Source organism: Brachypodium distachyon, chromosome 4 (genome assembly GCF_000005505.3).
Source record: "Brachypodium distachyon strain Bd21 chromosome 4, Brachypodium_distachyon_v3.0, whole genome shotgun sequence".
In the NCBI taxonomy this organism is placed as follows: Eukaryota; Viridiplantae; Streptophyta; class Magnoliopsida; order Poales; family Poaceae; genus Brachypodium; species Brachypodium distachyon.
The window spans coordinates 43,118,541-43,133,024 of record NC_016134.3 but is presented as its reverse complement, the minus strand read 5'-3'; the positions used below and the strand labels follow the sequence as shown (position 1 = coordinate 43,133,024).

The window sequence follows — 14,484 nt, the reverse complement described above, 5'->3', positions numbered from 1 at the left end:
TCACAGTGCGCCCGTGAACGATTGAAAATTACTAAACTGCCCCGCAAGGCCGCGCCGCGAATCTGCTCGGCGATCTGCTCCCGCGACGATGGCCTCCGCCGCCGCCTCGACGACCTTCCGGTGGTTGATGGTAGCGTCCGCCGCACTGCGGCTCGCCCTGGTGGCTTACGGGGAGTGGCAAGATGCGCATCTGGAGGTGCGGTACACGGACGTCGACTACCTGGTCTTCTCTGACGCGGCGGCCTCCGTCGCCGCCGGCTGGTCCCCGTTCGCACGCGCCACATACCGCTACTCCCCGCTCCTCGCCTTCCTCCTTCTCCCTAACTCGCTCCTCCACCCTGCCTGGGGCAAGCTCCTCTTCTCCGCCGCAGGTACGCCGCCACTGCTCGCGCACACCCTGCAGTCTGTATCTGCAGTTAGTTACCCTCGATGGCATTTTCTTTCGCGAGGGACGAGGGTTATTCATGAAATTGGTTATTTTCTGTTTTGCAGATTTGCTCGTTGGGTTGTTCATCGACAACATTCTGACACTACGAGGGATCCCTGAGAAGACGCGGATCTGGTCCGTGGCAGCTTGGCTGTTCAACCCCTTCACGTTCACCATTGGCACAAGAGGAAACTGCGAGCCTGTAGTCTGCGCTGCCATACTCTGGATCCTCCTATGTTTGATGAAGGGTGTAAGCTCTGAATCCTTTTTGCTGTTTGTTCAGTAACTGCTACATTTATTAACTTCACTATCGGTAGAAGTCGTGGTATCGTGACAGAGTTATTTGTTTCTACTTTCTGGTGTGTCAGGCTGTCAGCCTGTGCTCTGATGAATCAGTGCATACTGCATGTTTTTTGCAGCTGTGCTGGTTTTTGTTCAAATTTGAACTAAAACGATGACAAGAATTTAGGAACGGAGGGAGTACATATCAACAGAGATGTAAAAGATTTGACTGATCTTATGCATATTTAGTTGGTCCCCTGATTTTTTTTTCCTTTTGGAATGAATTTATTCCTTGATGTTAGATTTTCAAAATAGTTTATCCCCTGATGTTTTTAATTATGTTTTGTTAAAAAGTATCATCTATATTTTTGTAAAGCTTATATTTAGAACATTAGCAATTAGTACTCCGTCTTTTGGATCAATCTCATTATTTAGCTTATATCTGTAAAGCTTATGTTTAGAAAGTACCAGGCCTTGCTAACCTGGACTCACAGAACCCGCGAGCTGCTCCTGATTCTGCCAGCTGTTATTGCAACCTTGCATACAAAGTTCAGTTTTGCTTCTGAAATGAAATACATAATGGTACCCTCTCAGTAGAAGGATGCACAAATAATCCAGGAAAAGTGTACTAGAGTCTTGAAGCACATGGAAAATTCGTATCACTTTTGGGCAAATGTAGTTTGTCGATTCCTGGCCAATGAATTAGTTCACTACTACCACCCCAATTAGAAAACCACATAGCAAATAATTTGCTTCTTATACATTGCTCTATTCTCTGTACCTGTTCTTTGTTTCTCCTTGAAAATCATTGGTACTTGTTGCTCAATAGCTCAAGTACCTTTGCTTCAGAATTCAGTCCTTCTTTTTATTAAAAGTCTAATGTCGTTATTTCAGTTTCTTTTTACTCTTTTCTTCATTTGGTTGAGTCGATGCGTTTATACAGACATTCAGGTTTATAATCTAGTTTATGAAGTGAAACATACGAGGCAAATGGTTCGCTTGCTTATAACTTCTCCAGTAGCTTATAGATTTTTTACTCTGCAGCAACTTGTATGATAGTATGAATGTTTCAGTAATTTGCCAGTATTACTGCCAAATGTAGTAGGAATATTTGAAAATAAAGTAAAGAATTCTTGTTTGTAGATTTTTTGCATGGCATCTTACAGTTTGATTATCTTCTGCAGGTAGAGTACTGCAAGCAGCATTCTGGTATGGGCTGATTGTGCACTTCAGAATATACCCAATTATATATGCAATACCGTTTGTTATAGTTCTCAGCAAGAATTATGCTGGTCCTGCTGGTAGGCCTATTCTTACACAATTGAGTTCCAAACAAAAGTTACAAAGTAACAAAGCAAATGAAAATGTGGAAGAACCAAAATCACTTTTGGCCACTCTATGGACTTCTCTTAGTAGCCTCATCACAAAAGATACTATACTGTTTGGGTTACTCTCAGGATCCATGTTTTTTGCTTGGACCGGTGTTTTCTTTTATCTGTATGGCTGGGAGTTTCTAAATGAAGCGCTACTCTACCATCTTACTCGGACTGATCCAAGACATAATTTCTCGATATATTTTTATCACATATATCTGCACCATCAGCGAGGGTTCTCAAGCATACAGAAGCTTGCTTCTTTCCTTCCGCAGCTGATTGTGCAATTGGCACTCATCCTACGCTTTTCTAGGGATCTTCCATTTTGCCTGTTTCTCCAAACAGTCGCATTCGTTGCTTTTAACAAGGTAAGAGATATTAGATATTTCCTGTTTGTGAAACTCTGGTACATTAAAATATTGATTGTTTCTTTGGCGATGAGCAGGTTATGACAGCGCAGTACTTTGTGTGGTTCTTCTGCCTTGTACCCCTCGTCCTCCCCTGGACCAGCATGAAGCTGAAGTGGAAGGGTCTGTCCTGCATACTGGTGTGGATGGGGTCCCAGCTGCACTGGCTGATGTGGGCTTACCTGCTTGAATTCAAGGGCCAAAATGTCTTTGTACAGCTCTGGGTTGCAGGTCTTGTGTTCCTTGCTGCAAACACCTTCGTTATGATCATGGTGATCAAGCACCACAAGTACACCCCACTTTTCTTGGCACCGGTGAAGTCTCGTAGCAAGATTACAACCAAGAAGGAATAGGCCATATAATGTTTTCTCTTTGTCAGCTGATGATGCATTCTTGAAGCATGGATCCCGATAGTTTGCTGTACTAGATCTTATCTACGGAGTATGTTGCATCCTGTAACATTGGTTTTAGTATAACTAGCTAAATGCACGTGTTTTGCTACGAAATTAAAATATGTTTTGCATGAGCTGTTCTTCATATTTTTCAATTTTTGGCTAAATAACAAGCAAAAGATAGTGTGTAACACATCGAATGTGTGGCAATTACAAGGATTCCTCGACAAGCTACAGGGTAATCTTTGTGGAGTGAATAGACGGCCACCAACTTGAATCTTTGTAAGACTAAAGATAAATATAAATATGTTGAAATAATAGAATTGGAAAAAAATGTTAGTTGAAATTCATTGCTACTCTTGGTAACCGGAGGAAATTCCATATGTACCACTCTTAAGTAGCTCGAATGCTCATATACCACTCAAAATTTCATTTATTTTCCAAATATGCCACTGAAATTTTGCACCAGGTAATTTACCAATCCGATTAGTTGATTGTCAAGTGGTTGTTGAGAAGACATTTCTGACCATATGATGCAACCAGTATATCCGGAACAAAATTTAAGCATGAACAGAACACAAAGTTTAAAAATGAATTTAAGCAAGAACATAGAGCAGTATGTATAACTTCAAGCGTGAAATAGCAAAAAAATTGTGAAAGTAGGCTGAAATGATTTGAGCATAGTGTTTGTGATAATTGTAAGATTGTGCTAAAATTGCGTATTTGTTATTAAAGATTATTCTGAAAATTGTGATGCTTGCTAAATAAGAGGGTCTCTTCTTAAATATCTATGCTATTTTCATTCTTACATTTCATCTCTGTATAATTTTCAAACCGAAACTTATTCTGAAAATTTGTGATATTGTCATGCTTTTTAATATGCTAGCTACATCACAAGGGTAAAATCAACAAGGCTAAGGGCAAAATCGTCTTCTCAACAACCACTTGATGGTAAACTAACGGTCAACTGATTGTAGTGGTGAAATTGTACAACGAACAAATTTTTATTGGTATATTTGGAAGCCACAAATTTTGAGTGGTATATAAGAATTTGAGAAAAATTTGAGTGGCATTTATGGATTTTTCTCTAGTAACCAAAGTTTATATTAGCCACAATAGGGTCACTTTCATTCACACGATAGGAAAAAGAGAAGAATAGAAAAAAAAAAACAGGATTGCAAAATTATGCCCTTTCAAATCCTACATGTTCGTGATAGCAACAAATTTAATTGGTTGAAGAACAAAAACTTTGAGTGGATAGAGAATTTCCTATCCAATGAAGTGCAAAGAAATCCTTAGAAATTGCTTATGGGATTCAATTCTACAAATCAAACAATCCACAAAAGAAAAAAAAATATCGTCCATAATTCTTATATAAAAAAATCCTTCAAACGAAAGAGGCCCTTAAATCTGAAAACACATTATACTTGAATCTGCATCCATCTTGTGGCGGATCACGGTTGCGTTTGGCATTTTGGTGGATCATAATGATTTAAACTTTTCAACTAGCCTTTTCTTGTTTTATCAATTTGTACCAACTTTTATAGCTATATTTCTTCAACTGATTCGAAAATAAGAAACCTAACCATACTTGAGTTTCTTATATAAGATACTCCCTCCGCCCAACAAAAGATGTCTTAAATTTGTCAAAATTTGGATGTATTTAGACATGACTTAATGTATAGATGTATTCAAATTCGGTCAAAATTGAGACATCCTTTGTTGTACAGTCTAGCAGAAACCTGGTGCAATTCTTTAACAAGAAGACCGCGTGGCCTAATGGATAAGGCGCTCGCCTCCGGAGCGGGAGATTCTGGGTTCGAGTCCCAGCGTGGTCGTTTTTCCATTTTTGACAAGTTCTATTTCTGAACTCTGCGTGTCAATTTTGAGCCTGAAATGTTGTATGTTTGTGCTGATCATACACGCGTGAATGGCCAGTTTCCGATGGTATGGGCTTGGCAGTATACACAGGTTCGATGGGCTGGAAGAACGCATGCCCAGCATCGTTGGTCACCAAGATTGGGCAAGAACATTTCCTGTGGGCTGCAGGGAACAACTGGTAAAGAAAAGAAAAGAAAGAAAGGATCTCCGAAGATGAATTGATCAGTACTTATTCAAAATTGCAAGCTTCCCTCAAAAAAAAAATATTCAAAATTGCAAGTGCACCCAGTTACAAGTGCAGCCTCTGCACCGGCACACTCACGCGCCACAAACTTGTGACAGACATGCTACATGTACAAGAAAAGTAATTTTAGTTCCAGTACGTTGGCTTCAAAAATCATGTTTGGTAAATTTTGGATTCAACAATCATGTTTGTCTGCCGCATGGATTTATAGAGTGAGAGACAATTCCAGAGAAATGATGACTTTTAGAGAGGAACTGGGCTTAGTTATAGTGTGATTTCATGGAATTTCAGATTGAATTCATGTACCCATTATGCGCCAGTCAAACAAGTTGGTTTCTGGAATCCAAAATGAATTCCATGATTCTAGTCCGAAATGATATGTGCCAAACGAGCTAATAATGTATTTCAAAGTATGTCAATAGGAGGATATATACTGTATGTCACATTTGTCAGTTCAGAAAGAAATAGTTGCATTGTTCTAGATATGGATTATATCTACCAATCACTCCATCTGAAGATCGTATGGATCTCACAGCCACGGGAGACTCCTAACTCTCTGTTGTCTACACAGAAAAATATTGTCAACACAAAGTGCTCCCTAAACCAATCCAGATGGCCGGGTTAGTTGTACAACTTAATATGCTGTCTACGATAAATTGTTCTATTATTCCTCACTAGAAAACTATGGTAAATTGGCGAGACAAGAAATATCCTCATCATGTTGAACACACCATGTCATACCTATATATAGTGATAAATGAAATAACATTCAAAAAGAAAATTAACCTCCTTGGAGAGCACCCTGAGGATTCCCAGACGCTCATCCCACTGTGGAAAGTCACAGAAGACAAGACGATCAAACCTTCCAGGTCGTAATAGCGCAGCATCAATTTCGCGTGGCTTGCTGTGTATGAAAAGACGCAACCAAAATTACTATTCACAAGCATGTGTGCTTGCTTTTCTTAGAAAAAAGGTGCCTAATCAATATTGTCAGAGAATCAGTACAGCTCTTGGGGAAGGTTATTTCTTTTCGAATGAATAGGTTACTTAGCAAAGTATGAATTTTATCCTCTATTTTAGATGGTAGGTAAGAACGATACATGACTGAAGAAAACCTGCTGGATCCTGCCTACGTTTTAAACCCAACTTTGCTGGAACAGATAATGCATCCGTTTCCCTTTATAAACTTACTTGGTGGCAGCAAATACAAAGACTCCTGTCAGAGCTTCTACACCATCTAATTCAGTCAAAAACTGCAAAATAATAATAATCAAGTAAGCAATATCATAATTTTGTTTCAAATCATATAGGCAAGATAGCTGTTATTAAGCAGCAGTGAAGTCTCGGTTTATTTACCTGGTTGACAACGCGGTCAGTAACTTGCGTACCATGTTTTCCTCGCTGTGGTACAAGAGACTCAAATTCGTCAAAGAAAAGTAAACAAGGTGCTGCCGCAGCTGCCTTTGCAAACGTATCACGAACCTGTGCATAAAAGCTTTACAATCAGAACTCAATTTCAATTTTTTTTTGTTTTCTTTTTTTAGAATATTTCTATCTTTTACTGATTGGCTGCCTATCGTCAACTACGGATATGCAAGATATTGTACAAGGTACATCATTAATCTATCCAGAAACACTAAAAAAGGCAGAGCAAATGGAATGATAATTTGTAATGGTTCCTCACATATTGCTCAGTAGAACCAATGTACATATTCATCAACTCTGGCCCCTTGATTCGAATGAAATGTAAAGAATATGCAGCAGCTGCAGCCCTCACAACATGGGTTTTGCCACAGCCTGTTGGGCCATACAGGAGGATGTTTGATCGCAGCCTTACAGGAGCCCCAGCAAAAAACTTCGGATATTTTAGTGGCAACTCAATAGTCTGCAGTGAAGAAGAACAAGAATAAAAGGTAAGCAGAAATCTCTTGAACAATACACATAGAAATTAGTCACACTCTGTTTCCTGAGCCTTAGATAAGATATGAAGATTTGTTAAGAATATCATTCATATCATCCATGTAATATAAGTATATACAAGGAATTATAATGTATATATACCTCTTTTATAAAATTTACAACTTCAGAAAGTCCTCCAACATCTTCCCATCCACTGATATTTTCAGGAGAAAATTTACTAATGTCGCGCATTGCTATAGGAGAAAAGTCCACCATGGCTTTCAGGAAATCTTCTTCCACCAGATTTATACTAGAAGACCCAAGCAAACGATCAGAAGCACAAAGCACAGCGTTATCAACCAAAATCTCCTACAATACAAGAGTAGATAAGGCATGGTGAAATACAAAACAGGAGAAAGACAAGTGTACAACAAGTCAACAACATTACAGATCAGGCAGACATATGCAACCCACGCCACAAGGAAAAACAGAATGGAAGCATGCCCCTGTTATGTCTTGGCTCCAACAGGCCTATTATGTGAACGCAAAAGCTTAGCCAGGTCCCAACCTTAGGGCATCAGCTTTTGATACCATGCCAAGTTTATGCACTTAACTCACCCAGAAGTTCAAGTTGTTATGATAGACTCCAAACATCGGAACTTCCAAGGGAAAAATAAAGAACTTTTCATAAAGGAACTCATAAGAAGAAAATCATTACCAAATCATATGCATCATATCCATCACATTTTGAAGCAATGTCGCTGACAATTTCCTCAGAACATCTTAAGTGAAGCTTGTCGATTGTCTGCTTCAGTATCTCGATACGTGCAGGAACAGATAAACCAGGAAGTTGGACATGAAGATCAAATCTCCCTGAAAAGTAAAGTTTATTGTGTTGACAATTTTTTGTAGAGGGTTTAAAATGACCAGAACTGCTCCCAATATAGCTCATCTGGAAGCAACGCAATGACTACGTTTTCAGTGTCACGTGGGCTTCTATTGTGGCGCTCATGGCAGAGAACAAGGAACAGTGCAGACTTTAGAGCTAGGTTGCGAGGCTCAACACCGTTAGACAGGTAGCTACAAACTAGACCTGGGCATAAACCGGGCCGGGCCAGGTTTTGGCCGGGCTTCAGAAAGTCTGACCCTAAAACCCCAAGCCCTGGTCCAAAACCCCAAAAAAGACTTTTCCCTATTATAAAAATATTTATTTAATCATTTTCGGTATAAAAAAATGAGCTTTTGCACCTATTTTTCAAAACATAATACGGAGTACCAAATTTTTTACTCTACAGGGCTTTTTTGGGGGTGTCAGGCTGGGCTTCAGGCACAAAAGTGAAGACCGAGCCCAGCCCGGGACGTCGAACGTCAGGCCGGGCCACCCAATGCCCAGGTCTACTCCAAAGTGATATATCAAGCTAGCCCTTCTTAGATGGGCAGTAAGTTAGGTAACTTGTATATCGTATTTTTTTTAACCTACTGTCCAACTTGTCTCACCTACAGGCAACTTGTTGAATTCAAGATTCTTCTAATGGATGAAATTATATGCAGATCTCTTGCATATTCTTGGAAAAAGTATTGAGCTTAGATTGGAGAAATATGAAAGGGAGAAAAACCTGAGGAAGTCAATTCTTGAGGAAGACACTTAAGTGACTTAACTGAAGCCACAAATGCAACAGGTCCATGTCCACACATGCCATGGCTTTTATCCTACGCAGATTATGAAGACATGTTAGTGAGAAAAAAAACAGACAGTAGTTAGCAGTAAAATAACAAATGAGAATATTTCACAATAGCCCTGAAAACTGATGGGTGTTTTCTTGCAAAAAATGAAATAGATGATGGGACTGAATTTTAGGGACAGACTTACTCTGTAATCATCTAGCACATCTACCAAATATTTCACAATAGCACTAGGATTGGATGATTGTGATTTTTTGTTCTCTGAGGAGAATGAAATCAAACTTTCCAGATCATCGAATACTAGAATTGAAGGGAAGTGGACAATAGCTTCATAGATACAGTCTGCAATTGCCTGAAGTTGGTTCTTATTGTTCTCAATAGCTAGCTTTGAGCATGCTACATAAACCCTGCATATGAGAAAATATACACATATTGATACCACACAAAGAAATGCTCAGTTGCATGGAAGCATATTTATGTCCAACTTAAATGAAGCTGTTAGGTCCACCGAACCAGGCGTCAATAGTTATTGCTTCTTCCCTCTTTGATGAGAAAAATATGTTTAAGCTACTATTTGGCCTTACCCAAGTTTGACATTATACTACCATGTTTTTGTTCATTACCACAAACACTCAGTCTGTTCCCCCAAAAGTAAACAAAAAATGTTTTTGGAAAAGAAACAGAACAACTTAGGCCTGAATTACACCCACCAATTACTTCGTTGGCAACTACTAAACTTGTTCGGTAGCAAATGAGTATGTTTTCATCCCTCAAACCAATTGGTGCATCCTACTATGAAACGCCACACCATTATTTTCATCCCCGACCCCTGGAAACTACTCAACTTGTTCGGTACCAACTGAGTAGGTTTTATCCCTCAAAGTACCACATGGTATGCTCCCTGAGAATATATGGTATAACTACAAAAGTATGAGTAAAAGAATAAAAAGGCAGTCACTATTATGATGTTCTATTGTTTAAATTTTGGTGTAACTGCAGTTTGCCAGCTATGAGTCCACCCAACAACTTGGCACTTGGCAGCCAAAATGGAAATGAGAATCATGCCAAGTAGCACATATTGCTGACTAATTTTCTTACACATGAGCCAGAATTTCTGTATGCTCTTTGAAGTGTCTTGCAACAGCTTTGCATAAGGTTGTTTTCCCAGAACCCTGAAATGAGACAAAAGGAACAGAATAATCAGTACGAAAGAAGAGGAAGAAATGAAAGACATTTCAGAAGGAACTTGCCCTTAGTGCAAAATAAATAAATATTTTGAGCCAGATTAGCCAGATTCTGAAAACCTTTAAAGGTACGAAAGTGCACTTACTGGAGGGCCGTAGATAAGAACATTTCCTGGGCAGGGGCAGTTTATTCTACTCAATAATTTAAGAGATGTTGAAGACAGAAGGACACTTAATCCTGCAGAGAAATGCATCAAGATTCAGTCAACTTCTGGATGCTGTTAGTAGGCTAATGATAACCAGGAGCATGAATCACAATATATAGAAGCTAGACCAAGAAGGCAATAAAAGGGTTTACTTTTTGTGATATCAGAAAATTCAACCTCCAGCCAACTTAAAGAAAAAACACTTTTGTCAAAGGACGTCCTTGTTCGTTCCATTGTTGAATCCAGGGATATGGCCCTATTCAACTCCAACTTCTGAAGAGCCCGTTCAAAGCTATCAGTGCCATATTCAGTTGCCATGACCAGTTCAATTTTTTCGTGCTTGACACCAAAACCAGAAGTAATTGTCAATAGGTAAATGAGGTCAACAGGACTGCCTCTTCTGTGATCAATCACTTGAAAGTGAAGTAATGTTTCAGGCGGCAGAAGCACTGTATTCAGTTCAAGTTGGGTAATTTGCGAGGAGATCTCCTTTAACTGCCCAATAATCCATGATCTGATGAAAGATCTCTCCTGCTTCAACTTAGAACTTTCCACCCTATTTGGAATTGCAGTAATGTCATTGAACTCACACAACATGCTGATTTTATCACCAAGGGAAGAACAAGCAGGTGAAGGCATCTCACCCGTTCGACAAATATCCTGTCCTTGAGAGTCCAACACACAGGTATCATCAGCATTTCTCTCCAACACCTTAAAGTGGACTGGAGAAATTGTTATTGACTGTGCGTTCTTGTTTACAATGGGCGAGAATCTCTGCACATAAACCCCTACAGAGAAACTCGAACCGTTAGTTGTGCTAAAATAATTTTTTTGAAACATCAGTCATAGAATATCCTGCACAATGGTGTTATTAATTTGTCTGCTTATTTTTCATTATGTTGCACATAGATACACTGTTTCACTTGTATTGCACCAATATTAGGGAGTAAAGAAAGTAAAAGCTCTTCCTCCCGTTTAGCTAAAAATTAAGGCCTTCAAGGGGCTGTGTCTTCTTTTGTTTTGTAATCAATGGAGTTCACATAACATAACACACCTTAGTCAACCCAGTAACAAAATCATAACAAGAAGAAAATAATTAAGCTAATGAAAATAATATCTTTGATGGAACACAAGACGGCTGCACCAATTTGATCATATTAGCCGTTGTTATATAATTAAAAAGATATCAGAATCTAAAATAAATTTTCTTGGTTTTTATTCCAATGAAATAGAGGATGGAGTTGAGATGAATAACAGGCCTGACAATCATAGTTATATCATTATATAGTACCAAAAATAGATACTCCCTCCGATCTATAATAAGTGTCGCTGGTTTAGTACAACTTTAGTACAAAGCTGTACTCCCTCCGTTCCTAAATTCTTGTCGTGGTTTTAGTGCAAATTTGAACTAAAACGACGACAAGAATTTAGAAACGGAGGGAGTGGATCGGAGAGAGTACAGTAAAACGAATGCCAACCTGTTCCAATGAAATAGTAGATGTATTGATTAACCATAATATGCTTCACATATTGAATGATCATTATGCTATAAAAAAAATAGGTGTAGACACTAGGCCAACAACTGCAGGATCTAAAGGAAACTTACATGAATGAACTCCTGTTCCAATGTAACAGCAGATGGATTGAGGAAGCATAATATGCTCTTTAGCAACAGAATCTAATAATATGATATGGACAACAATGCGCCTACCACTGTTTACACCACGCACTGAACCCTTAATCTGCTGATCAGATCCTTTTCCATTTCCCGTACTCTCCTTTGGTGAAAATTTAGGAGTGATACTGACCAGCTGAAGATCACTGAGAGACAAATTTGCAGCAGTATCTGGGTGTATTTGTACAACATATGTAACAAACACACCCAGTTGAATTCCGTTGTATTCAAATTGATGTACATATTTCCCTCCTGCTTCCTGTACACGGAGGAGTGCCTTTTTATGGGGCTGTTTGAGTACATCTTGTTCACACTTATGAGAATTCACTTCATCTTTTCTTTTCTTTGGCGCGACAATAACTTCAGTTCCAGGAATAAGTTGAACTAAGAAAAAAGATTAGGACACACAACTGTTAACACATAAACAAAAAAAATGATACCTTATTGAGTGGACTCACCTATCGAGTTACTAGGTGATGATGAAACAACAAGAAATTCCACAACATTATGGTTGTGCAGCCATAATGGGAATTTCATACCACCATAAACAATACCAACCTACATTAAAAAAAAAATTGGACATCAAGCATAAATAACTCAAGAAGAAGAATGTTAAAAGTTAAGAGGCAGAGATATAGGAACTGCGACTTATTTAAGAATTTTGCATAGGATAGTTCACCCGTAACGCTGGACTATCCTAATTCATGAAAAAGTAAAAAAAAAGTAAAAAGATGCTTCCATGTAAAAGGCTGTTTTAGTAGCTATTTTGTATGTAAGTTTCCAATGGAAGAAAAACTAATAAAATGTGTTGATTTATCTCTGGACTTTTATGAAGCAACACACTGTGAGGCACATTTTATTGTAGAAAAGAAAACACTGTCCAGCAGCACTCTAAATGTCCACCTTGTCTTCTCCAAAAAAAAAATGTTCACTTGCACTTAGTTGTTATGCTGATTTGGTGATAGTACTGATGGAAGGTTAAGGTGCACCAACATGTTGTTACCTGTTTCAAAATGGCCTCTTCTGCCAACTCAGAGTTAAGCTCCAATACTTCCCAGTCATCCTCACTTATTGGCTCCACAGAAACAAATTTAGCTTTTGGCAGAACAGGAACAGCACTAAGTGCTGCTTTTGTATTGTCAGCTAACAAAATACACCCAGCAAATTGTTGAGAAACCTGAAAACAAGAATGTGTGTGAATATGGATGGGGGGTCGCAATGCAGATTCTCGGAAGAATGTGTATTGAATAGACAAAAAGGCCTTAGTATGGAAAAATGTTGGTAAAATCATTAGCCGTTGAGAACTAAACATCTACTAGTATTTTTGCCAAAAAATATCCCATGCAAGGATGGACTTGCATGCTTTACAAATCAGCAACGAAGCACATTGAAACCATTTGATGTTAAGATGACAAACTTTTACAAAAGCTTCTAATTCTGAACCTTTCAGATTTAAAAATTCCAGTCACTCGCCGGAATATAAACATGCAGCAGCTGAAACCAAAACACTCTTTTCTCTTTGGTCACTATATATATGGGCGATAGGAGGAACGAGAGAGATTAAAGGTGGCGACTTTTTACTTCGACGGCATTAGGGGAGGCGGAGACGGCGCCTGCCCAAGCAAGGCGCCAGCATGCTCCGTCGGGCGTGCGCAGCTCGATGGCGAGGACCGCGGGGAGGGAGCCGGAGGGGGCGGTGCGCTCGAGGGCTTGGATGACGGGGAGGGGGAGCGCGGCGAAGCAGCTCCGGACGCCGGGCACCGGGCGCACCACCACCTCCATGGACTGCCTGATCGATCAGCGGAGGCCGGCTACGTACGGAACGGATTGCAGCAGCCAGAAGGCGGTTGATGGATTGCTTGGAGCTGCTGCTTGGCCGGCTCGGGGACTTTGCGGTTTCTTATTTGTGCGCTGCACGGGAAGAACGGAGGCTCTCCTGTTGGAGAGATCCGTCTCGTTTTCACCTTTTCCCAACCCGTCCCGTTATTTCACCTTTTCCAATCCGTCCCTTATTGGATCCGAGTCCTTGCCCTTCGCCGTGTTCAATCTCGACCGTCGAGAGAACACTGAACACCGTCATAAGGGTTTGCTTAAATCGCCTGTTTTTTAAGTTAGAAAGTACTTGTGGTCAATTGCTTTAAGAATCGGAATGAACGATTCAGATGGAAGTGCAGGGATGATACCCAGATACAAATCCGACGGCTCAAATACTGCTGATTGCGATTTATATTTTTTGCTTAAAAATCAGACCTAGCCGTACACTTAAAAATAAACCCTTTACATTTTTGGTTTTACTAAAAAATAGGTACACTTTTAAGACGAGCTTTTCATGGCCTAACTGCATACAACATGTGTCCATTGATGATAATTTCACGTTCAACACATGTCGCATGTAAGAGGGAGCAACTCTCACAAAGGGCTCCAATGGAAGGGTATTACGGAAAAGAGTACTTATGTGCATTCACGCGCTTCGGTTATGGTAAGTCCTTCTCTTCTACTCATTCTTAATTTCTACAGGACAAATGAATTTCAAATCGCTAGCCCATGTTGAGTTAGGTTTCGGGTAACTCAAACCGCATAACCATGTACTCTCGAGACCATGCAAGGAAGTTGCACTTCCTTTTAAGAGTAATTTAACAAAATGTCACATATTTCTTTTTTTTACCCGTAAAATACCTCTTTATTTCATAGATTACATCACGAGCAAGTTCATGAGCTACACTGTTGGCATCCCGGTAGCAATGTTCCACCTTGAATTGCCTTAGCTCATCCAGATTCCAGAAGGGCAAAACAATCTTCATAGATCGCAGCGGCAGCGCCAATGGATTGAG

At 39.6% G+C, this 14,484-nt stretch overlaps 2 protein-coding genes and 1 non-coding gene across 8 annotated transcripts; 2 read left to right on the top strand and 1 right to left on the bottom strand.

The window, feature by feature from the left end:
* The first annotated feature begins 32 nt into the window (after window positions 1–32).
* Window positions 33–3,036, top strand: LOC100822384 (GPI mannosyltransferase 1). Of its 2 annotated transcripts, XM_014902985.2 has the most exons (5): window positions 33–371; window positions 493–675; window positions 1,894–1,918; window positions 2,396–2,450; window positions 2,528–3,036. In XM_014902985.2, the coding sequence occupies exons 1-5, from the start codon at window positions 89–91 to the stop codon at window positions 2,840–2,842; spliced, it is 861 nt and encodes a 286-aa protein (XP_014758471.1). In that variant the 5' UTR covers window positions 33–88; the 3' UTR covers window positions 2,843–3,036. The 2 variants fall into 2 exon arrangements, with proteins under 2 accessions (XP_014758471.1, XP_003578661.1); XM_003578613.4 differs by having other exon boundaries at window positions 35–371; window positions 1,894–2,450.
* Window positions 3,037–4,646: 1,610 nt separating this feature from the next.
* On the top strand, window positions 4,647–4,719 carry TRNAR-CCG. Its single transcript has one exon. It is a non-coding gene; the product is annotated as a tRNA-Arg (tRNA).
* Window positions 4,720–4,770: 51 nt separating this feature from the next.
* On the bottom strand, window positions 4,771–13,578 carry LOC100843596 (peroxisome biogenesis protein 1). Of its 5 annotated transcripts, XM_024462854.1 has the most exons (16): window positions 13,235–13,577; window positions 12,657–12,830; window positions 12,112–12,211; window positions 11,585–12,037; window positions 10,131–10,766; window positions 9,919–10,010; window positions 9,687–9,760; window positions 8,776–8,995; window positions 8,522–8,615; window positions 7,624–7,778; window positions 7,068–7,274; window positions 6,691–6,891; window positions 6,363–6,488; window positions 6,198–6,259; window positions 5,793–5,910; window positions 4,771–4,924 (listed from the first exon to the last, which is right to left on the bottom strand). In XM_024462854.1, exons 1-16 carry the CDS (start codon window positions 13,433–13,435, stop codon window positions 4,892–4,894), a joined length of 2,946 nt encoding a protein of 981 aa, XP_024318622.1. In that variant the 5' UTR covers window positions 13,436–13,577; the 3' UTR covers window positions 4,771–4,891. The 5 variants fall into 5 exon arrangements, with proteins under 5 accessions (XP_024318622.1, XP_014757702.1, XP_024318624.1 ...); XM_014902216.2 differs by lacking the exon at window positions 4,771–4,924 and having other exon boundaries at window positions 5,386–5,910; window positions 6,198–6,256; window positions 13,235–13,578; XM_024462856.1 differs by lacking the exon at window positions 4,771–4,924 and having other exon boundaries at window positions 5,386–5,834; window positions 6,198–6,256; window positions 13,235–13,578.
* Between the last annotated feature and the right edge of the window lie 906 nt (window positions 13,579–14,484).